This window comes from Triturus cristatus, chromosome 9, assembly GCF_964204655.1.
Source record: "Triturus cristatus chromosome 9, aTriCri1.1, whole genome shotgun sequence".
In the NCBI taxonomy this organism is placed as follows: Eukaryota; Metazoa; Chordata; class Amphibia; order Caudata; family Salamandridae; genus Triturus; species Triturus cristatus.
The window spans coordinates 760785952-760806627 of NC_140592.1; the positions used below are offsets into that span (position 1 = coordinate 760785952).

A 20676-nucleotide genomic window follows, 5' to 3' on the forward strand; every position below is an offset into this window, starting at 1 on the left:
TCCCTCCCACTTACAAACACACACTTTCCCTCTGTGTTCCTTCCTCTCCCTCACCACTACCATCATTCGCCTGGCATATCCACTTTTCTCTCTCGCCCTCTTTCTTTATCGTTACTCCATTTTGTCTAAATTGTGAAGCTACCAGTATACAGTCCCATTACAAAACAAGGTATGGTTCATTGACAAAAGCAAGAGGAAAATAGTTTTCATGTTGAACCAACTCGGTCAAAAATTCTGATTGTTAATGGGAGAACAGTGGAATTAGCTACAACATATTCTTATTGTTAAGCAAATATTTTTGTTGTGGATTGGTCAGGAAACATCTTTGTTATATCTACCAAAAACAATGTTCAAAAGTAAGTCGCTCTCTTATTCTCTACCTCCTATTGTCTAAATGCAGTAGCTGTCAACAAACTTTCATTCATGGAACTGCACTGACTGTTTTTGTACTGAATGACTTATTTATGTTTTTATCTACCTCCACAAAGTGTCACTCCTGGCCTAATGTTTAAGGTCTAAGACTTTCTATTTGCAAGGTAATGGTTTAAGTCCCATTCAGTGGTCATATGTATGCTTAAAAATCTGTTCCATCATCAATAATTTCAAGGTTCACTGAAATAAGAGGACATTCCCTTTTGTACTGCAACAATATATCATCGCTGTTGTTTGTTAATGGGAAAAGATTGGGATTATTTACAAACATATTTTACTGATAAGTAAATTGATTTGTTGCCAATCTGTCAGGAAATATCATTTTAATATACCATGTCTGCAAGGAAAAAGAATTTTCTCCAACTGTTTCTTTTTCTCTAGTTTCTATTTCAGCGTTCTTAACCTGTGGTCCGGGGACCCAAGGGGTCCACAAAACCCACTTGGAGGGTGTGGGACTGGTTAGAAAAATAAAAAGATTAATAAGGGGGTATATAAAGAAGAAAAATGTAATATCTGAAATATAAAAAAGTTCTTTAAATGGGAAGGAATTTTAAATTGGAGAATAAAAATTAAGTTGGTATCAGGTTGATTCATGGAAGCAGTGCAAAAGCATCCAACAGAATATAGTATGGCCTTAATTGAATCTAGAAAAGCTCCAACTTTCCCATTAAAATTATATCTTTTTTTAGTTTTATATTTGTTTCAGAATGAAATAACATTTAATAATGTGTATTTGTATGTATTGTTTAGCAATTAAAATCATTGAACTTGCTTAGGCCTGGGTTCTCGGATTCCAATAATGATTCAGTGGGGGTCACCAGGGGGCATATGTATCAAGTTCCGTTTTTGCAATTCTCAAATAGCGATTTTTAGGGAATCGCTATTTGAGAATTGCAAAACGGGATGTAATAAAAAATTCGCAAATGTTTTGCGATTCCTTGGCATTCCTTAATTGCGATTAGCAAATTGCTAATCGCAATTAAGGAAAACCTTCCCATTCATTCCTATGGGCTAGGAGGCCCATAGGAATGAATGGGAAGACATTCTCATTTTGCGATTCGTAATTTGAGAATCGCAAAATGAGAATGCAATTTCAAGGGTGCTAGGGTGTCAAAAGGACACCCTGTTGCACCCCTGAAATATGTATGTATGCACATGTGGCGCACATACATGCCCTAAGGGCATGTCTGTGCGTCACATGGCACTTTAAAAAAATGCCAAAAAGTGCATTTTTCAATGAAATCGCAAATTATCACCAACTTGAAGTTGGTGGTAATTTGCGATTTTTTACGGCCAAATTGCAATTTTTCTAGGCTTCATACATTCCATTTAAGGAATCGCATCATAAATCAGCAATTATTAATAAGAAACTGGACCATCATCTAGCCAATAATTTTAACCTTGCGGACCATTTGTTATCAGATTTGAAGATTGTACCTGTGGAAGATGTCTTAAAGGAAGAGTTACTGAACTTCAGAGAAAACGTCTGGATGTACCCTTTATAATCATTGCATGCAGGTGGACTGAACATCATTGACAACACCTCCTGATTGCTGCATATCTCAAGAGATCTCAGGACTGCTTAATAAGAATGTCACTGGAAGAGGTGAACAAGTTGTTTTCAATAAACTGGAAAACAATGACTTGCTTCTGGACCACAGGCTTCATGTGCAAAGACATAAGCATCCTCTGCCTACATGTGGCTCCACATAAACGTATATGTTGGCTCGGCATTGTCTGAAAGCAAGGAGGTGTAACAGCCGAAATCATTCCAATAACTTGCCATGATGGCATTAGCGTGTCTGAGTGACAGCACCACAGCTGGACTCCATACATTTTGCTTCCATGTTAATGTAGATAAAGTCTTGCCCTTCGGGGATGCTGCCACCACTACTAAAGACTGAACTAGGTAGTTGTGAGGAAAAAATTTGACTGTCTTTTGGTGCCTGTATTTGTTGTCTAGAGACTTTGAGAATTTTGGATTCTTTCACACATTGGGTTTGATAAGTTCAGGGTTTCATGGTGGAGCGAAGACCACACACTATGTAAATGTTCCTAGTGTATGCATTGACCCGGTATCTCCATAGTCAGGGCAACAAGGGTCTTCATGTGTGACAACTATTCCCACTAGAGTGCAAAACAAACATATTTACCGGCATGTCTGGATTCGCAATTTGAGAATCGCAAAATGAGAATGCAATTTCAAGGGTGCTAGGGTGTCAAAAGGACACCCTGTTGCACCCCTGAAATATGTATGTATGCACATGTGGCGCACATACATGCCCTAAGGGCATGTCTGTGCGTCACATGGCACTTTGAAAAATGCCAAAAAGTGCATTTTTCAATGAAATCACAAATTAACACCAACTTGAAGTTGGTGGTAATTTGCGATTTTTTACGGCCAAATTGCAATTTTTCTAGGCTTCATACATTGCATTTAAGGAATCGCAATTTGCGATTCCTTAAATGCAATCGCAAGATAGAGAATCGCAAATTTTGCGATTCTCTAATTTGCGATGCCCTTTTGGGATGATACATCCCAAAAGGCCTTTTCCCGTTTGCAAACGGACCGATTCTGAGAATCGGCCCGTTTGCGAACGGAAAAAGGGTTTGATACATATACCCCCAGATTCCAATAATTCAGTGGTCACCGGATTCCAGTAATGATTACATGGGAGCCGACAGAAGTCAAAAGCGTAAGAACCAAGTGGTTGTCAGTATAAGGTCTATTTTTGTATCTCATGTCAAATGTATGTTTTCATCCAGCTTCACAGTGTGTCACTTGTGGCCTAGTAGAGAAGATCGCATACTCTCTGCCTAAAGTTGAAGGGTTGAGATCCTGCTATTTCCATGGTCTTGTGTATGCTTCAGGGTTTGTTCCAAGGTTCACTGAAATAGATATGAAGAAAGGTTTTGATATTGCAACAGTATGTCAAAAAATGTTTTGTGAATTGGAGAAGAGTACGATTAGTTAGAATATTTCTGTTTTTGATAGACAAATATTTGTGTTGGTAATCTATATGGAAATACCTTTTTCTTTTTTTAAATATATCATACCTTTAAGAACAAAAAAAACTTCTCCACCCCCTCTCTCATTTGTTATCTCTAATTCCTATTGTCCTAATGATGTAGCTGCCAGTCAAAAATACCATCAAAAATGGAGTGTTGCCTTTGCCCTAGTGGTGATGTTAGAATCTCTGTCTGAAGGTGAATGGGCAGAATACCACCATTTCCATGGTCGGGTGCCTGTTTGATGGTTTGTTCCATAACAAATATTTTAAGGCTTGCTGAATTACGAACAAAAAGTGCAACAATATGTTGAAAATGTATTGGTTTACTGGAGATTAGTAGGATTATGTAAAAGATATTTTTATTGATAAGCAGGTAATTTGTTTAGTTTTTTTATATAAGTTGTTTAGATTAACTGCTTTTTTGATAGTATCTTTAAAAAGCAAAGACTAGTTTATATTGGTTATGTATATTGTTTTGCAACATAATAAAGTGTCTTGTGTTATATAATGATAGAATATTTGTAAAAGGGATTTAAACATATATGTTGTGCAATGTATTATTATATACTAAGAATGTGTATGGGTTTGTGGGACACACATTTGTGTTTTTATGGTTATATATGTTTTACTGTATTTTATGGGTTAATAGTGTGTGTAATGGTATATTTGATCATGCTCATCATGTATGGACATCATTCAAGAACAATATTTCACAAAGCAGACCATTCACAGTTCCTCAGTTCAAATGATGGCTTAGACGTAATCTCCAACCCCATGGGATAGATATTAAGTTTTTTTATAGATTTGTAAATGTTCTAATGTAAATTGGCACTTACTCATTTTCTCCTGGCTTAACAGTGTATGTCTAGGATGTAGATTTGTCTTTGACATAGTGGCTGCTTCTGGAGTGTCGGATCCAAAGAGGATATAATTATGTAATCCCAAAAACAGTACACTAGAAGATTACGCCTGCACACGATTCATCTTAACTCAGCAATAATTAATAAGAAACTGGACCATCATCTAGCCAATCATTTTAACCTTGCGGACCATTTGTTATCAAATTTGAAGATTGTACCTGTGGAAGATGTCTTAAAGGAAGAGTTACTGAACTTCAGAGAAAACGTCTGGATGTACCCTTTATAATCATTGCATGCAGGTGGGCTGAACATCATTGACAATACAACCTGATTACTGTATATCTCAAGAGATCTCAGGACTGCTTAATAAGAATGTCACTGGAAGAGGTGAACAAGTTGTTTTCAGTAAACTGGAAAACAATGACTTGCTTCTGGACCTCAGGCTTCATGTGCAAAGACATAAGCATCCTCTGCCTACATGTGGCTCCGCATAAAATATATGTTGGCTCGGCATTGTCTGAAAGCAAGGAGGTGTAACAGCCGAAATCATGCCAATAACTTGCCATGATGTGCCATTTTGGCAGCAAGTTTTGAACACAGAGTAAAAGCATTATACGGTTTATACCTACAACTTAATACAAATAGTGAAACTTTCATCAGTGTTGATCCCGTTTTTCTCAAACCTTCTGTTTAGTGATAATTTCCAGCCAGTTGTATAATTTGACATTCACAAAGCAACTACAATTCGGAAAAAGAGGGCACTTTTGCACTAATTACCAGTGGATCAGTGTTTGCCGGCCCCTGTTTGCGCGGGTGTCGGAATTACAAGTCGGGTGGTATTTACTTCATCGGTAATTACCGGGTGCGTTGAGTATCTCACCCTTCGTTACATTTCGGCAGGTCGAACATGCTGGAATTTAACACTGAAAAGAGGTGGTATTTATAGTTTCATGCAGATTTTTGTGCAGGAAGCACCAAAATCTACATGTTAATCCCCAGAAACTCATGATAGGTGCTATTTATCACACCCAATAAATACCGTGCCCCAGGGTATCATTATCTGATGTGATAAAAAAGCTCTTGGATTCAGACAAACATGGGATCAGGATCATTGGCTGCGGGATAGATTTGAGTGTCAACAGACAGCCCTGGGATTTGTGGAGGATAGCCTACATCGCCCATTGAAGAATTAATTATCTACACGGGGAGAATCCCCAGACTCAATTACCTTCGAAGTAAGAATAGTAGGAGTAAGATAACTGCTGGCTGGACCTCCAATGGAGGAGTATCTAGAATGTGAGAATTTAGGGCCATATGTATCAATGTTAGGTTTTGCGATTCTCAAATAGTGAATTTTAGGGAATCGCTATTTGAGAATTGCAAAACGCTATGTATGTAGGATTTGCAATACATTTTGCAAATCCTACATATTCCTTAATTGCGAATTGCAAATTGCAATTCGCAATTAAGAAATACCTCCCCATTCAGTCCTATGGGCCTAGAGGCCCATAGGAATGAATGGGAAGACATTCTCAATTAAAGAATCCCAAATTGAGAATGCAATTTCAAGTGTGCCAGGGTGTCAAAAGGACACCCTGTTGCACCCCTGAAATGAGCATGGGTGCACATGTGGCACACATACATGTCCTAAGGGCATGTGTGTGCACCACATGCCACTTTGAAAAATGCAAAAATGTGCATTTTTGAAAGAAATAGCAAATTACCACCAACCTATAGTTGGTGGTAATTTGCGATTCCTTAAGCACAAATTGCACTTTTTTGGTGCTTCTTACATTGCATTTAAGGAATCGCTAAATTTGCGATTCCTTAAATGCAATTGCAAAATAAGAAATTGCAAATTTTGCGATACCTTATTTTGCACGCAGATTTGCCTTCATACATACCACTTAGCAAAATTGCGATCGCAAACGCCGAAATTGCGGCGTTTGCGATAGTAATTTTCCTTGATACATATGGCCCTTAGTATTTTCTCCACAAATTGGATGATTTTTTAATATCACTCCTCTCTAAGTTATACCAACACCGAACTGTCTATAAGGAGGGTAAACGTAACTTATGAATGATGGCGCAGAAGGGTTTAAGATATACACTGAATAGGATTAAACTGTGGATCACCAGGACAACACAGAACTGTTGCGGAAATAAATGTGGGAGCTAAGCAGGGTGCCTGACCTTTTTAGGATCTAAATTCACTTTGAACTGAAATAATCAATTTCTACGTGTATATCAAAGTCTGTTAAGAAGGCTTCAGAACAGACCTAAAAGTCATAGCAGACCTAAAAGCATCAAAGGCATTAGCTATTTATAAAGGTGAATTTTGTGCACAGCCTAAATAGATGTTGCATGCCACACATGTGCAATAGAAGCAACTGATGAACCCCCTTCTATTTGAAGTGTTTTGAAACCATAGAGGGGAAAAACACCATGCCCACTTCACTCCTGACAGAGTCTAGGTTCACAATGGTGTAGTTACTCCATTGAAACCCGACGATTAATAATAATAAATATTGTTTTTTAAAGTCACAATGGGCTGCATTACACAAAGGACGCAATTGCCTGGTCTGTGCCTCGTGCACCTTTATCTGAGTGCACGCTATTACAACACATGCACTGTTCCAGTGCAGGCAGGAACCCTTGCACGCAAGGGGAACAGTGAGTGAGCGAAAGGCGGAAAATCTGTTTGAAGCTGCCAGTGGTCCTTTCACTGGAGACAGTGACCTGGCATTTGTTTAAAAATAGGAGCAGAGATCCTCCTGCAGACAGGTGTAGTGAATGACTGCACTTACCTGTAGAGAGATGCCTATTGGTTGGGGTTCCTGGGACGGCAGTGCCACCCTCCCAACTGACTATGTAGACATCTATGTGACGCACAATCACTGCAACTCCTGGCAGCCTCTTTGACTTTGTGCCCACACTTATATGACATGGGCTCGAACAGCTAAGGATGGGAAACAGCCATTACCTCTTGGCCGTTACCATGTGTTACCTTAACAACGCATACCTTATAACACATCTACCTTTACCACGCATGGTTTAACGAGTTTGCTGTACCACACATGCCTTTACAACAAAAATCGTGGTAAAGGCATATGCGTGGTAAAGGTACTCAGCGCTCTAGATTTTGAGCGAATGGGCGGGTGCTGGGAGGTGTTGAAGACTCTTGGTGGGACTTCTTGTTTCCTGCTTCTTGCCTGTGCAGTGCCCGAGGGGAGGCTTTGAAGCTATTTTTGCCTGCTGCCTTCCTGTTCAGCGTTACAACAAACAAATGATGGACGGAATGCTGACAATGCAGACATTCTCCCCCAGTCAAGAGATCTGGGTTAAATCCATCGTTCTTTTGCCCACTACGCCACCCCAGTTTAGACATGGCCATTTGCAAATCAGTCTTGACCCTGTGCCTCATGGGAACAGTCCAGCCCGAACTGCCAAGCCATGTCTTCCCTGGACCGGAATCAAGCATCCTGGGACCGGTTTCTGGCTATCAGCCGTCATCAGCAAGGATAGCTTGACTCCAGTGGCGTAGTGAGCACGGGTCCCACGTCTGGGAATACCCATCCCACTTAGGGCGAAAAGCGTTACAACAAACAAATGATGGACGGAATGCTGACAATGCAGACATTCTCCCCCAGTCAAGAGAACAGGGTTAAATCCATAGTTCTTTTGCCCACTACGCCACCCCAGTTTAGACATGGCCATATGCAAATCAGTCTTGACCCTGTGCCTCATGGGAACAGTCCAGCCCGAACTGCCAAGCCATGTCTTCCCTGGACCGGAATCAAGCATCCTAGGACCGGTTTCTGGCTATCAGCCGTCATCAGCAAGGATAGCTTGACTCCAGTGGCATAGTGAGCACGGGTCCCACGTCTGGGAATACCCATCCCACTTAGGGCGAAAAGCGTTACAACAAACAAATGATGGACGGAATGCTGACAATGCAGACATTCTCCCCCAGTCAAGAGATCTGGGTTAAATCCATCGTTCTTTTGCCCACTACGCCACCCCAGTTTAGACATGGCCATATGCAAATCAGTCTTGACCCTGTGCCTCATGGGAACAGTCCAGCCCGAACTGCCAAGCCAGCGACTTGGTGAGTAGCCTTAGGGCTCAGGGCAGGGGGGTGGGGTGTTTTTAGGTCTGGGAGGCCGGTTTTAGGGCTCAGGTCTGGGTGCAGGGTAGTTTTGAGGGCTCAAGTCGGGGTCTGGGTAGTTCTCAGGGCTAGGTTGTAGGGCTCAGGGCGGGAGGTTGGGGTGTTTTAGGGCTGGGAAGCTAGTTTTAGGTTTCAGGGCTGGGGCGGGAAGGTTTTCAGGGTTGGGTGAGAGGGGAGGAGTGTTGCATAGGGCTCGTGGGAGAGGCTATGGTGGGTGCCAGCGGTTACAAAACGGATCGCATGATCACACATAACTTTTAGCATCCATATGCCTTTACCGGTCATGCCTTTACAACGAAATTCATTGTAAAGGCATGCGTGGTAAAGACATGTTCGTGGTAAATACATGCGTGGAAAAGGTAATGCATGGTAACGGAAACGATTTGTAAACACCGAGTAGTAAAGGCATGCATGGTAATAGCAAGTGTGATTCCATCATTCAACCGCTAAGGATTCCTTCATTTGCATGGGGCTGCACTGCCATGCAAATGAGGACATGCAATCTTGGGATCGCACCTGCACATTTGTAATGCTAGTACAATCCATATTACAGATGCACGGTAGGTACCAGCTTTTGGGAGCACTTTAAACGATACTGGTCGTGTATGACAATTTATAATATATATTGGTGACTGTACTAACAAGTTGGACAATTATACATCCACATTACTTTATTCACCCTGAAGAAGCGGCTTAATACCATGACAACTTGACAACTGGATTCTTCGTTTTTAAGAGTTTTTTGATAACTTGAAATTGTGTCTTTTAAGTCTTTGGGTGAGGTCTACATGTGCATTCATTGGAGAATATTTCTTTGATTACTTGTATGGAAACATTAATGACCGATATGGTTCCCATTTAGGTAATATAGTGAAATATTGGTAGAGTACAATATTGAAGAAATATAGCAAAAATATAAGGCTTTGTTTACATGCAATGCTGATTTGATTATATTGCAATCCTATTTATAGAGAGGGGGGACACTAGGAGCTGATTATTAGGTCCAGTGACCCTTGCTCCCGAAAAGTAACTAGTACACAAAGGGAGTCACTTTTCCTTGTAGAGGATGAAAGAGGAAGAAACTTTTTTTGTGTGCTACTCTATCTGTGGGGGACAGTGTGTCCTCATCATAATGCCCACACACACCCCGAAGGATGTCATGCTTCATCATTTGGGCTTTGCTCCTCGTCTGGACGGCGCTGCAATGCCCTACGGGTCCCCCGAAGGGTCTCTTTATTGGAGATCTTTTGATGAGAAGCTGTTTGGGTGCGTGGAACAGTGACTCCCTTTGTGTACTAATTGATTATATTGTAACCTTCTGGTATGACACTTCATGTAATTAATTTTGAAACTGTTTTAATGAGATTTTATTATAGAAAAGATAATTTGTATTATTTTTAATAAAAGGATAGATATCTGTGTAACATACAGGCCTCATAGTATGATTGGGAGTATAAAAGAGTGTTGATTAAATATTGCATACGGGAAAAGACCTATGATAAATATATATATAGATGACACAAGAGGGACTTTTTTCTTGTTGTTTAATACCATGAAACACATGTTGGCTGTGGCTGTATTAGTGAAAGAACTTTTAACTGAATATATAATAAATAAGACTTTGCGCTTTACAATATAAGAAATCCAGCTGTAATTCACAAATGTATGGTGGGGGCGCAGAATAGGATAGGTTTGCACTATGGAACATTATATCTTTACCTTCTGTGCATGTCTCCGTACTTAAAAAATCCATGCATCCTCTAGCCCAGTGCTACAGGAGTAGAAAAAACGTAGATCTCAACAAATTTAATACTGTGGGGTGTGGAGAAGATATTTTACATTTCTGTTTGAAAATGTGAGCCAGTGAATTAGACATACAGAGATTCTTCAAGCGTATTTGACATGATCTTCCCGGGTCATCACACTTAGCCTTGTATATAACCCAAAATCCTTTACCACTTTATTAATTGCATCAATATTTCTATGTTTGGTCTATGGCTTCCAGTTACCTAACTGACTGATGCATGCCACCAAATCAACCACATTAAATAATATAGTAAGTAAGTAAAAAATGTATTGTTTTTGATTAATTAAAACCATTACAAGAATACACTCTGATAAAACATTTTTGGGTTAATTAACCTTTTCAATCAGTACTCTAGTAAAAATCTTATGTCTTAAGAAATACAGAAATATTTCCAAAATGCAGAGTTCCCAATGTTTACATTATGCTCTAAGCCTCTGGAGTCTATACGCGGGTTACGGTTGTGAAGGATTAACGTTTTTTGTTGTTTTTACGCTCCCTCAGGGTGCCACTGGGCCTGGCTTAGAGGCTACTAATAGCAAGAACTTGACTAGATTCCCATTTAATTGCGGGTCCTTTGGATTAAAGCAGGCAAGTACCGCTTGTCTCCGGGTACGTATGCCTCGTTCATTAAAGTGGATTTTTAGGAGGCCTGCCCTTTCCTCTTTTAGCTTGATGCAGGAACATATTAGATGTTCAATGTCCTCAGTTCCGACCCTGCATAGCCTGCATAATTTCCCGCTGTACTCTCTCAGCTACGGTGGAAGATATGGTATGGCTGGGAGGATTCCTAGCCTGTATTTTAAGAAAGATTCTTTTGACTTCCTGGAGTACCCCAGTTCGAAGTATGCCTGTGGCCCAAATGATTTATAGCTGCTCAGAGTCATCCATGCGTGGCTCCTGTGTGCAAAGGCAGCTTTGTCTTCTGTAAGAGAAAGTTTCTTAATAACCTTATTTACAATGTGCTTAAAGTTCGAGTGCGTTGTTGGAATTTCCCGTAAGTTGGCTAGTCTGGTAATGGCCAGCGATTCCTCCAGGTAGGCTTTGGCCAGTGAGGTAGATGTGCTGCACAATTCCTGCCAGAGCTGGTGGTTCAATGTATTTCGGGACGCATTCTTGATTTTATGCCAGCACTTGATGTACGAGCCTCGCCTTGCGAGGAGTTACTTCGTTAATCCAAACTCGAGTCGAATCTGTACTGGCGAGGTATATATCAGTAGGTTTAGCATAACTCTGTATGCTTTTGTCAAGGTGGTATCCAGCAGTATAGTGTCCCTGCCTCTCAGCACTTCGCTGCCGTAAGTGATTGACAGTGGAATTTTTGCATGCGCAACACAAAGCAACGGTGAAAAAATTGGTCCAGTCAATTTTGTTTTACGTTGCCTTAGGGTTGTCGCTATCACCATCCCTTTCCTCTTAATGGCCTCAAGCTGTTTCGCGAATTGACCGCCCTTATCAATTAGAACATCTAAGTAGTTATACTCAGAAGAATTCGCAATTGGAGTTTTTCCTAGAGACTAAAAATGAGACCGTTTTTTCCCATTGATTGTCAGGATTTGGTTTTGTTGATGTTAACTTCCAGGCAATTTTCGGCTGCATATCCGTGCAATGTATTAAGTAGCCGTTGTAGACTTACTTGAGTGTGGCTTGCTAAGACAACATTGTCCGCGTAGGACATACTGGAGATGGCTCCCCCCCTAGTCGAGGGGCATGCACATTGCAGGCACTAAGGGCCGATGTCATATCTGCTGTATAAAGGTTAAAAAGAGTTGGTGCTAGCACACAACCCTGTTTGAGACCTTTGGTTGTCGGTATGCACCTCGAAAGGTGGGAGTCATTACCTAGCTTAACCTGTATCGACGTGTTGGAGTGTAATTGTATCAGAAGATTCAAAAGAGATGAAGGGATCCCCCAGAGAGCCAATTTCCTCCACAGGTTAGCTCGGTTGACGTTGTCGAACGCCGCCTTAAAGTCCACAAAGCAGAAATGAAGAGTTTGTTTGGTTAATTTTGCCTTATCAATAAGTAATGACATTGTTAATAGGTTAGTTGTACCAGTCTCTCTGCAGGACCCTGTTTGGCAAGGAGGAATTATGTTGAGCTCTGTTGCCCATTCGTGCAGCTCTGTTAGTAGATTACCCTCAAAGTATTTTGCCTCTACATCGAGCAGTGCAATCAGGCGGTAGTTTTTTGGTAGGGTTTTGTCTCTAGCTTTATAGATTGGTGAAATAATGGAGCCCTTCCATGATGCGGGCAAGTACACAAACTGTCTGACAGAGCTGAAGAGAGGAGCCACAATTTCTGACCAGTATTCTGGATCTTGTTTGAAAAAAACTGGTGGAATCTCGTTTAGCCCGGGTGCTCCTTCTTTCCACCCTTTCGAGATTTGTTCCCAGATCATGGCAGCATAGATTTCATTAGCTTCGACCTCATCAGTCGTCACAGTTTGAGTTGAAAGAGCAGGCTGGATGTCCTTGGGTGCATCTAGTCCGGATACCTTTTGGTTAAAATGAGATTCTAAAAAGGATGTCCATGTGTTTTCTGTAATGTGCGATATTAGACCGCCATGTGCTGGTTGGAAAATGTTATTTATCGTTAACCAAAATCGAGCGCTGTTATATCCTTTAGAATCGTGATGGAGTTTGGCCCATAATTCATTTTTGTTGGACCTGTTAATGCCCCACTTAAGTTTCCTAAGTATGGCCTTGCTGTTGTGGAGCTGTTGGTGTAGGTCCTTGTCCCCCGGGCATTGCCTCAGTGATCTCAACAATTTGTTTTAGATTTTTTGAGGTGTTTTAAGGTGGACCTCTGTGCGCTCATAGCCTTCCCTGCACCCATTGGGTCATTGGGCGAGAAGTGTCGAACTACGGATGAATAGGAGTTCGCAAACAAAGCTGTGAAGGTTTGCTATGTACAGGTAGGATTTCCAGTGTGATAGTTAAGCTCATTTAGCTGTTGTTTTGCTGCCAAGAGCACCTCCCTAGAGATCAGTCTTGACAGACAAGCATCCTGTGACTGGTTTCGGGGTATCACCCCTCATCAGCCAGGCCATCATCTGTTCTTCATGCTTTTGTCACCCTAAGTGGGAAGGGTGCATAAACATGGGTCTTGTGCTCACTGTGCCACTGGATTCAAGCTACCCTGGCTGATGAGTGGTGATACCCCAAAACCAATCCCGGGATGCCTGTTTCTGGTCCAAGTAGGACCTTGCCTAGCAGTTCAGTCTCGACTGTTTCCATGAGGAACAGAGTCGAGACTGATTTGCATATGGCTGGGTTCAAACTGGGGTGCAATAGTGAGCAAAAGAACAATGGATATGACCCTGATCTCTTGACTGGGTGTGAGTGGTTGAAACATGTCAGCACTCCATCCACCATGTTTTGCCACATCATTTAGTTTAAATGGATTAGATGTTACAAAAATTGCAGCAACCTGTATTGTGTGCAGTGGAAGGCCCCATGCAAAGGATGACTTGTCATCTTTCAGTAGCTTATTACTGTATTTGGATGTTAAACTGGAACTGCGTTGAAATGTTTGCCTACATAGTGCTAACATGTGAAAAACTAAAATATGAGATGTCATAGCAAAATATGCCAAATTGGGTTGTATAATTTGACTTTTCTTACTGCATTAGTCAACCCTACAGTATAATTTGGCCCTCCCTTGCCACATAATTTCAGTGGTCCGCCTTATAAACAGTGCTTTAAAATGGGTGGGTAAAATGGGTGGGTACTGCACTTTTCATCTAAAAGGGAAAGAGTACCAGAGCTTCTCAAAAGTGGTACATTAGTACCAGGGGTGTAGCTTCAGAGGGGTAGTTGGACTGGCTCCCCCCCTCCCCCCCCCCCCCCAATACATATTCTGTAGTAAATAGTTGGCTAAACGTGGCTTAAGTCGGGTATGGTGAGATGTTTGTCGGATTTCACTTGGGGTTTTTACATGCACATGCAGACAAAACAAAAACTCAGGCACACACACACACACTCTTGTCTCAGTTTCAAATGTCTTAAAAATAGTTATTTTACCAAACATTGGGTCATAAGAAATCCTCACAATCCGCCCTCCAAGCCTCTCCAACTACTCCTTATACCCCCTCCTGCCCTGCATCCCGTATAATGTATTTTAACCAGCGTGATACGCCCCTGTCTATTACCTGTAGCAAAGGCGAACGCGGGCACACTTTGGAAGCGGGACCTACCGCTCTTGCCCCCCTCGGTCTCCACATAGGCCGTCACCAGCCCGCAAGGGCAGTGTATGTTCACTTGAGTCTCGGGACTCTGGGTCGCCGGCACCAAACCATAGTCCACAGCGTAGCGGGCCAGTGCCAGCACGGCGTGGCCGCACATGGTGCTATAGCCTTCGTTGTTCAAGAACAGCACTCCCAGGTGGGCCTCGGGAAGCTCGCTGGGCACCAGCAGCGCCCCGTACATATCCCAGTGCCCGCGGGGCTCCCACATGAGCAAACGGCGCAGCGAGTCCAGCTCCTCTCGCACATAGCGGCGCTTGGCAAGGAGGCTGGAACCCCGCACTGGCGGCAGGCCGTCCGCTACTATCCGCACGGGCTCCCCGCCTGTGTGCATGTCCACAACCGACAACACCGTTCCGTCGTGGGGAGGTAGAGTTAGGGTCGCCATGATCCAGGGGAATAAGCAACAAGCTGACTCTACAGGAATGGTCTGGGAGGAGCAAAGGCATTTCTATGAGGCGGAGGAGGGTGCCCTCTCAGAAACCCCGTTTATTTAATCATTATACACTAACAACAATCACACAAAGTGCCTGAAGGAAATAATTTCGCCTGTTAGCGGTGGTGCCCTTTTCAGGAGTTCATGGCCGCATAATGAGTGTTATTTCCATTTCCCCAAAATTAATGGAAGGGGTCCGTTGACTCTCCGTACCAGGAGGATCATTTGAGTAAAGTTACTACAAAATGCCAGTTGTCAAGTGCAAAGTTTAATAGCATACGGGAATATGCGGCAATATGCTGTAACGTAAAAAAAACACAAAGATAACTCACAATTGCTGGATTGCAACTAAAAAAGTAAAATCCTTCCTTTAAACTGTGATCCCTTAGATATAAATGTCAGGTGTATCAGTCACCACCGCAGGTACCATCAAGATTATATGAAAGAATATTTTTTATAATTTACGGCTACACTGTGCCAGAAAAGATGGAAAACAACTTTCTGAACATTTCCCTCACTTGGCAATGTACAATGACCTTCGTGCAATTTTAGTGGAATTACCTCTTAAAATGCCACATAACATATAGTATACACCTTAAAAATATATCTTATGTAAAATACGTGATATATTCGTTAAGGTACTTGAACTTCCCAAACAAACTTCTGCCCAAAGTCAATAAACTAAATGTTACTTTGTTAATTCCACGAAAATATGTGACAGTCCAGCCATTTGCTTATTACTACAAACAAAGATTCAAAGCCGAGCAATACTTTCATTGTGACACTTTCGGAGACTGACTTCTTCATGCGGCACACGCTCTATATCCAAGTCGCTTGTGTCACTTTGTTACCAGCGCTCCAAAGGCTACCACTATAAACTTTCTTGTAACAAGATATACGTTTCCAACTCCTTAGGTAGTCCACGCCCACACACGCTGTCCAATCAGAACCCAGAAGAGTTCTGTTGTGAAGAGGAGCTGAGACGTCGCTGCCGTGCATTCTCGCTAGCTGTCGCGCCCTGATGACGTCGGAGGTTCTGAAGGCAGATACTGCCAGGCTTCTGTTTATGGGATCTTCCTGCAACTACTTACGGTCCCCTGCTGCTTGGAGACGCGCTGGCCATGGGTACGTTCTTCATTCTGTTTGCTTTATTACCCGTTCATGTTTGAGTCCAGACATATCCTAAATTGAGCAGTTGTTTGTGGGGGCGAGATGCATCACATTTTTCGCACTCTTTCGATGCACTTGTGGGGCACGCATTATTTTGATCATTATGGTGGCTTGCTACGGTAAGGGAGCCCTGGTCCCTCCCAGACCTGGCTGTGTAGAATCCATCGCAGATCGGAATCTAATTCGCCCCGTGACGATGCGCTAACTGTAAGGTACATAAGTGCGTTGTTTTGCTGAATGTTTCAATCTGGACAGACGCCGCTCTATGATATTCTATGCCTATGATTGTGGAAGAGGTACATATGTTAATATTTTAAACTGTGTTGTAGCTCATCTGAATAATGCATTATAGATGTGAAACCAGTTTGCCTGATTTTAGTACCAAGACTAGCTACATGTTGTCACGGTAATGTTATTTTGACTGTACTGCTGCTTACATTGGCTTTTGCTCAATCTGGCCTTTATTTTGTAGCAGAAAACAACTTCTGCTTACATTGGCTTTTGCTCAATCTGGCCTTTATTTTGTAGCAGAAAACAACTTCTCCTGATTGTTCACAGCTGTTTGTTTTTGTATTCAATGATTATCACAATATTGTTTTGTCCCCTCTGTTAGCCGTCGAAATTTATCCAGCATGCCTTGGACTTTACTGTGGAAAGACGGTGATTGACGTGAATGGCACAGCAAGCTACGGAGAATGTGGGGTGAGTACTCAGTTTTACAATATCTAACACTTCTGTGACTAGTATCAAACCTGTTTCTATATTTTATGAAATGTGAAAATGCAAACAGTGAAGCAGGGACAAGTGCCTACCTCCCCAGGGTCATTTTGTGAACGATTTCTCTTCATGTTGAGGCCTCATCAGAAGTTGTATGAATGAAAATATACATGAATGATTAGCTAACAGATTCTTGAAGTACTAGACTCCAACTTAATGCCCTATCTAAAGTCAAAGCGATTGCATAATATTTAAGTACAGCAAGAGGATCATTTAGAACAAGGTGGGTGGCTTGCTGGGACAGAAGGTTAGCAAGACCAATGACATTCCCATGAATGGAGTAGCACCGCCTGCCTATTTAGAGATCCCACAAACCTGGCTTGCAGGAAGTTAGTGTGGAGGCTGATACCTCAGAACTCAACAACCAGTCACAATAGCATATCGTCCAATTTAGTTAAAAGAAAGTATTCTAATCTCAAAGCAAAACGAAATACTTAGTTCAGTAAATGATTCAGGTACAATATTGTAATCTTATTGATGATCCTCAGGCGCTACACACCTCCCAATGCCCTCTCCCCTCTGTAGGAGTTCGCTGATGTTTACTGTCTGTGGAATGGGTAGAGGCTTTAATTAGGCTCAGGTGCAGTTAACTGTTGACTACCCCACTGGCTAGATAAATAAATCACCTCCGAGTCTTTACTGACTTGAGTTCACCCAGGTAAAAGTCTTAAATTAATGCAGAATATTGTTCTGAGTGTGCAGTATCTTGCTTTTCTTCTCTGCAAGGCTCCATTTTTTCCTTCTCAGTGGATCTGAAGCTATGGTGGCTTTGGCTGGTGTGTGCGGTGTGTGCAGTGTGCCAGGTGCTGCAGGGGCAGATCATTGATGCTGAGGCTGTGGCAGTTACCTCTCAGACATGAGCCGTTGGTTGGGATGAACATGGCAGGTATGAACAGTGGGCCCCATTTTTGGCAGTTGCTGCCTCTCATACCTGATGCAGAGAGGAGCTTGGTTCTTCAGTAGGTATGCGTCTGTGGCTGTTGAAGCATCTGGGCTTATCAGGCAGCAGCAATATAAATCTTTCCTCTCACAGACTGGACGCTAGCCAACACATTGGTGATTCGCTCTAAGTGCAGTTCACAATAGGAACCTCTCAGAACACCAGGGTGGCTCTCACAAGATTGGCCACTCTTGGCTTCACTCCCCTTCTCATCAATTTCCTCTGGGTGTTCCATGCAGCAAAAACACACTCCACTTTTCCCCCTGGATAGTCGTTCCTCCTGCAGGGCCATGCACACTCCTTTTGTGTCTTGGCAGGCTTCTGAGAACTGAGCAGACCTTCAGATCCTCCAGCCAATAAGTGCAGACTTTAAATGGTGTCCCCTCACTGTAAACACCTGTCACTCAGCAGTCCCTTAAGTACTTGCAGAGCACTACCCTCTTCGGTCATAAAGAACTTGGAACTGGGACACAGCTGGCTGGTTTGTGTCCCACTTCTATGCCTATTTTCCTGACAGGTGGTGTGACTCCACTGTCTGAGTTCCAGGAACCACCTTTAGGTGTTTTCCTTTCAAATATAATTTTCTGTCTGCAGTGCAGATACAGCTGTTATGCAAGGTGATGACTCTCGCAGCAGGTAGCAATTGGTCTGGCTCAATCAGGAGTATCCAAAACAGTGGCACAATGAAGTGGGAAGTCTCTGCAATTGGCTATCATCGGTCTGCCTTAAGCATTCACAAGGACAGGCAAAAGGGCAGGCCCTGTCTAGAAATATCCTCTCCTTGAAGAACAGAAACTGCAGTCCAACCTCTCACCCCTGCCACCTACCAAATAGTAGTGCTCCGGAAGAACTAATCAACAACCCTCTGATAAGAAGGGCCTATTTGCATTTCTAAGGGTAGCCCTTTCTCCACCCTTCCTCACTTCATTGTCTAGGTCTCCTCATGCAGCCACAGGATTGCAGTCAATACTCTTCCCACTGTCTGGCAAAGTTGCATCTGCCCTCCATCCCATTTGGCTGGCTAAACCAGAGGCCATCCAAAATGTATCCCCCCTCTTCTCAGTACCTTAGACTTTTACCACACACAGATTCTTAACATATGCTATCTATTGCATGCACTCAACATACACATAGAATGTCAGCACATGCAAAATGAAACATTTTGTGAGTGGGCTCAGTAAAGCACACTTTTCTTGACACAGAAAAAAGGTCTGGTTACACTAATGATTCACAAAAACTGAGACTGCCACCACAATTATGTGACTACCCCATGACATGGATTGTATTTCCTTCTCGGTCATGAGTGCACAGAACAAGTTCTTGACTTTGCTTTACTATGGACAGTCCTAGACATCTGGGTGCATGCTATAGTATCGTGATTTCATGGCCAAACAAAAAGTCAAGATACCATTTTCACATGCACTCTGGCAGCTGGAGTACACATCTGTTTACCATGTAGAGGACCTTCCAATCCAAACACCTGCTGTGAAATATGTAGTTCATAGAATTTGATTAGTCCTCAAATTCACCATAACTGAACCAATTGTATGCACCCTTTGTCAATGCACAGAATGCTCCAGCGAAGGTGTCTGCCAGCAAGCCAGTTGTGCTGGGCATTTGGCTATATTTAGGAGGCTCTGGGAGCAGTGTCTAACCATAAGCCAAGACCTTCCCTGGCCCTGCCAGCGAACCAGTTTTGCTGGGCTTTTGGCCATGTGTAATGGGCTCTGGGAGCAGAGTTTGACCATAAGCCTGGGACGTTCTGGCCCTAAGCCAATCAACCATCTGTGCACAACATTTGACCACACATAGTAGGCTTTGAGGCCTAGCCTATTGCAGGCCCTGATCTAGTCAGGTTTCACAGTGTTCACTGCACATTGGTCACTTGTAGTTGAGCGGTGATATATTATTTTTGTTGTTGTTGCTTTTTTCCCCAAGATTTGCGAAAAAATCTAACATTTTCGAGAAATTTGATGACACAGAAACATGACTTTTGAACTGCAAAACCCGCAAAAGAGGGGCATTTCTAAAAAATAAATTGTTGGCATTATATTCCCTTCTAGCAACCCCTCTCCCCCAAAACATGCTCCCAGGGTTAAAGGAATGCTCTTTTATGTCCCCTTTGTCAATTTTTTGAGGACTATGCTTTGGTTCCTACCACCCTACAGTGGCCTCTGCATCAAAAAAGTTTAGTTGATGGATGATGAGCAGATTGCCCAGATCCATGTCTCTTCCAAGGACCTGTAAGTCTGGCATTGGATGGAGGGGAGAAATGCTCCTTTTTCCAATCAGATTTCTTTTTTTGTCCCCAAATGTTTTATCTTCAGAGTATTCAAGGATCCATGAATAAGTTGTCGGGTTGTACTAACATTAACTCTTTGAAGCCTGCTTTACACCTTTTTGTAACACCGGTTTCTCAAAAACAACTCAACAAATTTACACCAAGCCACACAAAGGTTCGCTCCTGAATAATGCTCTAGTTTCACACCAAGGTCCTGATTTAAATGTTGGCGTAAAGAAAACTCCGTTGCAATGGCATGGAGTTTCTCCCTGCCAGGATTGCGGACTGGTCGGCTGCCTGATTTAGAATTGGGCAGACCATTGGTTTGATGACGGCGGAGACTTCTCAATCTCCGCCGTGGTCAAACCCATGTGATGGAGGAAGGGCTGTCAGAGTTTTGGCTGCATGTCCGCCCACCTAATTTAGATAGGCGGACATCCGATCGGTTTTCAATGCCTGTCACCGCCAGGAAAAACCTGAAAGTAAGGTGTATTGAAAAGTGCTCAGTGCCCCCCTTGCCATGGGAGCAAACTCACATGGCGAGGGGGGCAC

At 42.6% G+C, this 20676-nt stretch overlaps 2 protein-coding genes across 2 annotated transcripts in view; one reads left to right on the forward strand and one right to left on the reverse strand.

The window, feature by feature from the left end:
* L3HYPDH (trans-L-3-hydroxyproline dehydratase) overlaps nt 1–15198 on the reverse strand; it is a 67952-nt gene extending 52754 nt beyond the window's left edge. The window contains exon 1 of the mRNA XM_085626096.1: nt 14428–15198. Within this exon, the coding sequence (XP_085482222.1) occupies nt 14428–14908 (481 nt within the window). The 5' untranslated portion in view covers nt 14909–15198. The remainder of the gene's footprint in view (nt 1–14427) is intronic.
* A 673-nt stretch (nt 15199–15871) lies between these two features.
* JKAMP (JNK1/MAPK8 associated membrane protein) overlaps nt 15872–20676 on the forward strand; it is a 68194-nt gene continuing 63389 nt past the window's right edge. Inside the window, exons 1-2 of the mRNA XM_085626097.1 lie at nt 15872–16081; nt 16740–16828. Coding sequence (XP_085482223.1) covers nt 16078–16081; nt 16740–16828 — 93 coding nt within the window. The 5' untranslated portion in view covers nt 15872–16077. The remainder of the gene's footprint in view (nt 16082–16739; nt 16829–20676) is intronic.